Source organism: Cicer arietinum, chromosome 5 (genome assembly GCF_000331145.2).
Source record: "Cicer arietinum cultivar CDC Frontier isolate Library 1 chromosome 5, Cicar.CDCFrontier_v2.0, whole genome shotgun sequence".
In the NCBI taxonomy this organism is placed as follows: domain Eukaryota; kingdom Viridiplantae; phylum Streptophyta; class Magnoliopsida; order Fabales; family Fabaceae; genus Cicer; species Cicer arietinum.
Genome location: NC_021164.2, coordinates 17,410,092 through 17,420,470, shown reverse-complemented (window position 1 = coordinate 17,420,470; position 10,379 = coordinate 17,410,092). Strand labels below are relative to the sequence as shown.

Here is a 10,379-nt window from a genome sequence, read left to right as displayed (position 1 = left end):
ATATCAAGAGAAAATATTGTAAAAAGTGATTTCTTCAATCCTCTAATATTTTCAAAAGTCTCCAAATTGTGTTCAAATTGAACAATCCAAAAATGTTTAAGAGGGCTTTTTAGAATATTAGATGATTTTACACATCTGGATTGGTCAACCCAAACACCATTTAGAGGCTTCTTAGAACTTTGAGAGAGAAAAAACCGAAATATATAATGAGAAATTCAACAACTTTGGACTAAAACATAGCTATATATTGGGGAAAAAAAGTTATTTACAAGAAAAAAAGAAAGAAATTACAATCATTTGAGGAAAATTCTCTTTGTAGGATGTAAGATATAATCATCACATAGCTGTACAAAAGCTGAAAAAGTCACCACCCTCACTCACCCTTTTAACAATTCCCTATATTTGCATTACTTCATTATTACTAATATCATTGAGTGATTGTTGTGAAAAAGTCTCCATTGTGTTGACACTTGTGAATAAGACATCATTCATTATGTTTTCTTGCCTGTACACATGAATTCCATACCATTTCACAATTGTGATTCTTCTTGCTCCATGAACACCGTGTGCCATCAAATGTTCATCTTGACAATCCTCACATGAAACTTCCACATGATTCCAGCAACCATGTTTCTCAAATGTTTCTCTAAGAAAGTGATTGTTATAGATTAAGGTACTTAGATCAAACAGCCACACATGCTCTTTCACAATTGACAAACTAGAACATGGTGATAGTATCATTTTGTGGCCATTGATGTTTAAACAGAACCTAACTACAAAATGATGAGGCAGATTTTCCAACATTCCAAAAACAACACACACACAAATGCTAGGGAATCTCTCACGAGCATAAAAGGTTATGGATCTTTCATTGCTACAATGATCAAACCATTCTGGAATACTTGACCCTGGAAGCATCACACTTTTTTCCCCGGTTTCGTGAAATGCCTGATCACACATAAAATAGTCAAAATTATCAGTATATTATGGTACATGTGAGTCGTATCTCGATCCGATACTAAACTAAACCCAATCGTTACAAAATCTCTAGCGTGCATATATTTGGACATGAATCTCATCTTGAATTCCGATTTATTCTAATATACCACTATCTAAATTTAGAGTAGACAACCATTTTTTTTTGTCAACTTTGTATAATCAACAAGCAAACTGCATGGGGTCGCAACTGACTACGTAGTGCTTACACATATTATTTTAAAGTGAGAGAGAGTTGATAATAAGATAGATATGTGATTTTAGAGAGAAAATGAGAGATGTGAGAATTATAAGATAAATAATAAAATTATAATATTTGATACTAATCAACATGAATACACTTCACAACAACTGCAATACACATTGCAACAGCCGCAATCCCAATTTAAAACCATGTCATGGACCACTTTTCTTTTGCCATTTGATTTAGGACTTGAATCTTGAATTATTTTGAGGTTCATATATGATATATCAGTTTATAAATTTATAAACTTGTTTTGTTTACTTAAAAATGACATTTTTATTGGCAGACTATCTTACGATTCATAATGACTCAATTCATGTTGGAATACTAACTTTATACAATGAAACAAAGCATAAACACTAATTGGTACAAGCAAATTCAAACAGATAAGGTCAAAGAGGAAAACCTGGCTCAATAGTACACATTGTGACTGGGATGTCAATGATGTGCAGTTCAGTGAATCTATATCTTTCAATTTTGAGGGAATCACTGAGATTTCTTGAAGCTGATTGCAGTTTGTTAGCAGAAGAGTGTTCAAGTGGATACATTCTTTAATGCATTGCGGAAGGACAGTGAAATTATTGTAAGATATGTCCAAATGTACCACATTGGCGAAACCGCTTAGACATATAAAAAGATGTTCATCTGTTAAACTGCAAGAGCTCAAATACAAATGAATCTTGTTTGGACACACAGTGAAACTCAGTAGTTTATTATTATCTTCACACTCAATAGATATGCCAAACCCTTTACATGAGTCAGCTTGAATTTCTTGAAGTCTTGGGAGTGTAAAAATGCTACTAGGTAGCTTATCGAGCCTAGCACAATCCATCAGAGTTAAAACTACAAGTCCTGTCACATTTCCAATAGAAAATGGTAATTCCTCTATGGCAGTTTGCCACAAGTTGACATGTGCCAAATTTTCGATCTTGCACAATATTTCTGGAAACCTCGCGAGTCTTGAGCACTCGGAGAAAGAGAGAACTCTAAGAGATGATAACTTGAATGCGACGGGGATTGTTTTTAGATTAGTGCATCGTGTGGCTGTCAGCTCTTTAAGGTTACCAAGTAATCCAACAGAATCATGAATTTTAGTAACATTTATACAATTATCAAGATACAATTTTATCAAGTTTGGGACACCAGACAAATCAGGTACTTCTCTTATGAAATTACAGTAAGTGAAATCCATTCTCATCAAACACTTCATATTCTGAAAAGAAAAAACACAAACAATTAGAAGACACATATTTGATGATACAACTATTTCCAAGAGAAATGGTATTTTGACACAAATTTGACATCAAATTTCGACATCAACCTGGATGTAATGTAGTTCAAATATATAGTTAATTACGTTCAGTAAATTGTTAATGAATATAAAATGTGTCGCAATTCATTAACTATCCATTGAACACAATTAACCACGATTTTGAACGTCATCAACCACAATTTTTATATGTTCAAATGTACACATATCCATTAATTAATCATCCAAATTGTATGTATACATGATTTTTAAGTGTTAAAAAATACATCATATTTATTAACCACAATTTTCTTTCAAATATATATTTGAAAATAGTTATCAATGACGTTCAAATTGTGGTTAATTGTGTTTAGTTGATGGTTAATAAGTTGTAACACCTTATATTCATTAATCATCTACTAAATGTAATTAACCATCAAGTTAATGTTAAATTTTTGTGTCAAAATAACACAACTCTATTTGCAAATTAAGTTCAAAGGGAACACTTCACATGGCACTTATACTGTTATACATACCTTGAATTGGTTCAAAATGAGACAATTAGAAGGCAAGTTGACAAAATCAAGTGGTAAACACCATGAAGGATATCCACTCCAATCCAGAACTCTTAAGCTATTAGGGAGATGTTGGAGGACTTCAGAATATATTGCATCTTTAATAATTAGTATTCTCAAGCTTTTCATCTCTTTGAAGATTTTGTCACTCAAATTCTCTAAATGTCCTCGTGGTAAGTTGTCCAATATCATGACTTCAATTTTATCATTTCCCTTTCCAAATAAAAGTATGTTAAAAACAAGTGTAATTTCATGTTTAGAAAGAAAGAGAAGTGTATGTACATAAGAATCAAGAAAAAGGACCCTTGTATTTGGCAATGAGACACAACTTGAAGGCTTGTTTCACATATCTTCATTTAAAAACAAGAGAGTAAATAAAACAAATATAGTTCTTACCGAGTTTTCGTCTAAAACTTGAAGAACATCCTCAGGCAACCATAACCTACTTCGTTTGCAAGGATATATGGGTGATTCTTGTTGTACTATTTTCATAGCGATGTCTATTATATGATCATGCATCATCAAATTTCCACTGGGAGTGATTGATAATAGAGATCTATCCTTAAGTCGTTCAATACCATATTTTGTGTAGAAACCACAAGCAGATAGTATTTCTTCAACATATGGCAATGGCTCTCCATTGAAGAAACATGCAATGTCAAGGAAAATTCTCCTCTCGCATTCATTCAAACTATCATAACTCACTTCAAGTATACTTTGAGTTTCTTGATTGCAGACTTGCGCATATCTGTCTAATGAAACCTCCCATTCATCTGTTGATTTTTCTAATAAATCAGAACCTATAACCTTTAAAACCAATGGAAGGCCGTTGGAATAGTGGATTGCGCGATTCCAGACTCCATCGGGAGTAGGTCTTTTTGATGCAATAAAACTTAAAAGTTGAAGAGCTTCATAATAATCAAATCTAGGTACATCATATATATTTCCAACTCCATGAGCAGCTAGAATATCTTTATGTCTAGTGGTTATGACAATCCTACTTCCCCAACCAAACCAACAACATGCTCCTGCTAGATTCTTCAGTTGATCCAACTTGTCAACATCATCAAGTATCAAAAGAACCCGTTTATCTTGCAACTTTCTGATTAGGATTGGAATTCCTTCATTCTCATTACGCAGCTTGATATTCTCACCAACAACATCAGAAAGAATTACCTGTTGTAGATATGCCAATCCATATTTCGTTGAATTTTCTCTGACATCATAGAGGAAGCACAAACCTTCAAATTCTTGGCTAATGGAATTATACAAAGCTCTTGCCAAAGTAGTTTTGCCTATTCCACCAACCCCACATATTCCTATCATGATGACATTGGGATCAGGCATTTGCAAACGGGGTATTATTTTAGATACACGTGACTCTAGTCCAACTGCATAATCCTCAACATATGAAAGATTTTGTTTTGATGTGCTGCCCACTGTGTCGGCAATCCTTTTGATAAATTCATATTCATATTCAGATCTGTCCAAGTACAAAATATTATGAATACTCAAACTGAATCCATCGTGTCTAGTTTCATTTATTACAAACAAAGGTAGAATGTGGAGAGTTTCTCTATCGAATTAATTCAACTTAAATATCATTTACATGTCATGTATAATATATATACAGATGCAGGAATGTAAAGACGGAAGCTAACTCTACAAGGCTAACTTGTTATAATTAACTAGCAGAACTAGGCTATAAGTTATAACTGCAACAGAAAATGTTAAAAGAACAAATAAAAAATTATTATTATTAATACTCATGTAATGGTTGGAACTTGGAATCTTTTAAGCAAGTGGTAAAGAAAGGGAATGGAGGGATTGAAGGGCAGTTCATTCTTCAAGTTTGTGTATTTATCTATCTTAAAAAAGTCTTCCACTGATCACACATGGTGGAATTTCACACATTTGTTTCCGCCATACTTTTCCCTATGTTTAACACGATGAGATCTTTACTAGCTTATCACAAATTTTTCGTTGTATAGGAAACTAAAACAAGAGAGTGCATTTCATTTTCCATTTCCATTGATATTAGTTTTGTATTAGAGATAGAATAGATAGAGTAGTATTCTAACTATTCTCTTGTTGGTGTTAGAGACTCGGTCTCAGATCAAGAACAAATAGATGCAATTCTAAAAGGATTAGCTAAAGAGTACAATCCCTTTGTTGTGATTAACTATGGAAAAATTGATGCACCATCTATCAATGATATCAAAGCTCTTCTCTTTGTTCAAGAAGTGCAATTTGAGAAATATTGCCAAGAACTCAATACACCAACTGTTTCAGCCAATGTAGCTCAAGCAAGCTTCACAATCGCATGAGCCAGCTTCTCTCAATTTTGCTGATGCCTCGGGAAGTTACAATAACCAAAATGGTTTTAACAGCGATGGTAGAGGCTGTGGAAATGATAATTGAGGAAGTGGAAGAGGTAAAGGAAGTGTTAGAATATTAGAAAATATCTTATAATATCTTTTATATTATATTAGAGTATCTTGAGTTATTTTCTATGACCAATTTATAATCATAGAGAATCTTAGAATATCTCTTATTATTATTATGATTTATTCCTAATTTAGGATTTAGTCTATGTTTCTCTATAAATAGAGATTAGTATTGAGTCTATTGTAATAAAATTAGCATTAAGCTATTATCAATAATATTCAAACCCTTATTATTTTCTCTCCTCATTTTCTCTAAAATCCCACAACTTCAACATGGTATCTAGAGCCTATTTCGATCCTCCTTGAACAATCTTGTCGTTGTTCCGCTGCTAAGTTCCCAACAGTTTGGGAATATAATCCTAGTTTCTCTTTTCTAGCATGATCATTCCTTTTTCTCACTACTATCACTTCCGTCCACAATCGTCGCTGCTGCCTCGTCTGCTACTGCCGCCGCCACCATTTGCTGCTGCTGCCTGCCGTCGCTGCTAGAAAAGTTTTCCGAAACAACCACTGTCTCTCCTGTTTTGGATGCATTTTCTCACTTCGGTTGTCGATTATGGCTTCGTTTCATTAGAGTCGCGCTGCTTCCTCTTTGGTGTTTGTCATGCAATTTAGTTCTTACTAATAGATTACAACAGTGGCTTCTATTCCCACCGATGATCATTCCGGTGGTGTCCCTTTTCCCACTGATGAATCATATTAGTGATGACTTATTTTCCCATTGATGATTATTCTGACGATGTCTTTTATTTTTATGACTCACACTTTAGCATGACAATTTGTCCCAGATGCACTGGCCCCATCTTTGTCCCAGATGTACTGGCCTTGCCTTTCTCTCCTTGAAGCACGCCTCTCCAATATTATTGGTTTAAAGCTTCCAAATGCAGTTTTTAGAAGAACGGACCTCGCTTTGTTCAATTGCTTGCCATGAATTTCTCTCAGGCTGATGATCATATCGGCTATCTGGCTAGGCTATATTTATAGCAATTCTCTCCGACTTCACCTGCATCCCTGAGTTGCTTTTCCATCCTTTTTATTATTTTGCAGAGCAAAACATTGTTTTCTTGTAGCAAGCTAAAGCTTAGTAAGCTTTAGCTTGAGGGGGAGTGTTAAAATATTAGAAAATATCTTATAATATCTTTTATATTATATTAGAGTATCTTGAGTTATTTTCTATGACCAATTTATAATCATAGAGAATCTTAGAATATCTCTTATTATTATTATGATTTATTCCTAATTTAGGATTTAGTCTATGTTTCTCTATAAATAGAGATTAGTATTGAGTCTATTGTAATAAAATTAGCATTAAGCTATTATCAATAATATTCAAACCCTTATTATTTTCTCTCCTCATTTTCTCTAAAATCCCACAACTTCAACAGGAAGCAAGCGACCTACATGTAAACTAGGCAACAAATATGGTCATTATGCCTTCCATTATGGCACAGATTTTATCAATGATTTTCCCAAATGCTGCCACAAAACCCACCCATTCCTACAAAGCTTTCCTCCACAATCCACTGTGACAAATTAACCCCTGTGCTCACCTGACTATGCAACAGTTTCACACATTTACTCATAGTCATGAGTTTTCAACTCCAAGAAGCCTGAATCATCCAACTTGGAATCAAGATTCAGGTGCATCACACTACTGACCAACAAAATCTCAGTAGCAGCATGGCCTTCACAGGATCAGACCAAGTCATGATGGGAAATGGTCAATTTGGATATCAAATCCATTGGCTCTTCTAAAGTTGCCTCAAAAATTTAATTCTCATATCAAAATATCTCTTAATAATATCCTTCAAGTCCCTCATATTACTAAGACCATAGTTTCTGTATCTAAACTTGCTAGAGATAACAATGTCTATTTCAAGTTTAACCCCAATGTGTACTTTGTTAAATCTTAGGACTTTAATCAAGTAATGCTTGAGGGTGCTGTTGGTGCTTTTGGATTTTATTCTTTCCAACCTCTCCAAATAGTCATAGACTTTCCTTCATCCAGTTCACATGTGATGTGCCTAATTCAAATGTTTCTAGTTTTCCTACTTTGAATAATTATTTAGTTTCTTTCATCTACATCTGGCAACTCCTTTGTAAATACCTTAGTCACTGGCATCTAAGACTAGGTCATGTATATTCAAATGTTAAGACTGTATTGCATCTTTTTAATGTTTACACTAATGTGCTCTTGATTATTTTTGCGATGCCTGCTGTTTTGGTAAATCGCACAGATAGCCTGCTCCCAGCTCTACTACTTCCTATTCTAGGCCATGTGAACTCATATACTAACTTATGGAGTCCTGGCCCCTATTTCCTCCTTAAATGGCTACAATCACTATATTACTTTTGTTGATCCATATACAAAGTTTACTTGGATCCATTTTCTAAAAAAAATATCTATTGAGTAAATACTTAATTGGTCCTCGAAATTGTAGGGTTGTATCAACCAAGTTCCTAACATTATCAATATTCCAAAAGTGATTATTGAAATTGCAAAATGTTAATCAAGTTTGTCCATTTGTTTGGACTTGGTATTGTTAGAATATTAGAAAATATCTTATAATATCTATTATATTATAATAGAGTATCTTGAGTTATTTCCTAGGATCAATTTATAATCATAGAGATATCTTAGAATATCTCTTATTATTATTATGATTTATTCTTGATTTAGGATTGAGTCTATGTTTCTCTATAAATAGAGATTAGTATTGAGTCTTTTATAATCAAGTTAGCATAAAACTATTAACAGTAATATTCAAACCCTTATTATTTTCTCTCCTCCTTTTCTCTAAAATCCCACAACTTCAACATGGTATCTAGAGCCTATTTTGATCCTCCTTGAACCGCCTCTATTCCGCTGCCGAGTTCCCAACAATTAGCGAATATAATCATAGTTTTTCTTTTCTAACATTCCAACATTCGGTGAAATTTTTTTGGTAAACCATGTCCCAATTCCGGTTTACCCCTTCTTTGTAGCTTTTCGTTTATTTTTCAGCAAATCAGCCGCAGCATTGTTCATCGTGCGGTATTGTTCATCTTATCGCACTGGTACTGTTCATCGCACTGGTATTGTTCATCCTGAGCACTGTTCATCACATGAGGTACTGTTCATCGCAAAAATAAAAAAATAAAAAACAAAAGAAGAAGAAGAACAGTGAAGTCGTTTGATTAGGGTTTATTTTTATTAATTTATAATTATCATCAATTTGAAGTGGTGATGGCTCAGGTTCAGGTTCAGCATCAAACTCCCGCCGCCGTGTCGGCTCCTTTGAACGGTGTGGTTCAGGCAATCAATATGGAACGGTTGATTCAGGAAATCATGCGAATGGCCAGATCCCATCATATGAACGGTCTATAATGTGAATCAGGAAATAATGTTAATTTGTAATTATATTTATCAGATTTCCAAAAATAAGTTAGACAAATCAGGATATGATTTGATCTCCTTAATTTGTAATTATGAGATGTAAATGTGGTAACGATTATATATACGGAGAAATATCAAAGCAAGAGGGACATCAAACCCTAATTTGTGACATGGTATTAGCAGGTTCGATCAAACCTGTGAGCTCTTAGTTAATCTCGGCTTTATTCAGCGACACCCCATTGGGTCGCTCTTGAAATCGTTTGTTTCGTTCTTGGTCCTTGTTTGTTTCGTGATTATGTTGCGAACTCTCAATCATAGCTGCCTGCGGTTGCTTGTTCGACTCTTGGTTTCATATTCGTGATTGTCTTTCACAATTTTTCGGTGTTGAGATTGTGCTTCTGGGTTGTTTCTCGCTGCTGCTCGATCGTGATTCGGGATTTGTTGATCGTCATTCTTGCTCGTTATTGCTTCTCGTTGCTGCTGCTCACTTGCTTGATCGTGGTCGTCGTCAATTTCATGCCTAATCGTGAATATCGTCAATTTCTTGCGCACGGCCTGGTTCAATTTTGCTGGGTATTTCTTTTTGGCATAATTCAATTTTGTTGGGCATTTCTATTTGCTGCACATTACTAATTTTACTAGGTATTTCTATTTGTTGGGTATTTCTTTTTTGGCCTAATTCAATTTTGTTGGTTATTTCCTTTTGGCCTAATTCATGGCTTCTGAAAGAGACAATTTTTGTGTCCGTTTTACCAGCAAAAGTTATGCTGCTTGGGAATTTCAATTCAAAATGTATGTTAAAGGAAAGGGATTATGGAGTCACCTTGATGGGGTTTCTAAGGCACCGACAGAGAAAGTCGCCTTAGATGCGTGGGAAATCAAAGATGCTCAGATTATTTCTTGGATTCTCAATACTATTGATCCTCATATGATCAATAATTTGCGCTCTTTTTCAACTGCTCAAGAAATGTGGAACTATTTGAAGCGTATCTACAACCAAGACAATACGGCCAAACGTTTTCAGTTGGAGCTAGAGATAGCTAATTACAAACAAGGTAATTTATCAATTCAAGATTATTATTCTGAATTTTTGAATTTGTGGACAGAACACTCTGCTATTCTATTTGCTGTCGTTCCCAAGACTTCTCTTGCGGATGTCCAAGCTATCTACGACACTAGTAAGTGCGATCAATTTCTCATGAAACTTCGTCCGGAATTTGAGGTTGTTAAAGGTGCTTTGCTGAACAGAAATCCTATTCCATCTTTGGATACATGTGTTGGTGAACTTCTCAAAGAGGAACAACGTCTCCTTACTCAAGGAACCATGTCTCATGATGTTGTCACTTCTGAACCTGTTGCATATGCTACTCAAAGCCGAGGTAAAGGTCGTGATATGCGACAAGTTTAATGTTTCTCGTGTAAACTGTTTGGACATGTCGCTCGTAGTTGCAATAAGAAGTTTTGTAATTATTGCAAGCAGCAAGGTCATATT

At 34.5% G+C, this 10,379-nt stretch overlaps 1 protein-coding gene across 2 annotated transcripts in view; it reads right to left on the bottom strand.

Moving 5' to 3' along the window:
- Positions 1 to 223: 223 nt before the first annotated feature.
- The window catches only part of LOC101499568 (disease resistance protein Roq1-like), a 17,954-nt gene continuing 7,798 nt past the window's right edge, over positions 224 to 10,379 (bottom strand). For both annotated transcript variants that reach the window (XM_004515509.4, XM_012711865.3), the window contains 4 exons: positions 3,461 to 4,547; positions 3,026 to 3,277; positions 1,647 to 2,453; positions 224 to 948 (listed from right to left, as the gene is read on the bottom strand). In XM_004515509.4, coding sequence (XP_004515566.1) covers positions 397 to 948; positions 1,647 to 2,453; positions 3,026 to 3,277; positions 3,461 to 4,547 — 2,698 coding nt within the window. In that variant the 3' untranslated portion in view covers positions 224 to 396. The remainder of the gene's footprint in view (positions 949 to 1,646; positions 2,454 to 3,025; positions 3,278 to 3,460; positions 4,548 to 10,379) is intronic.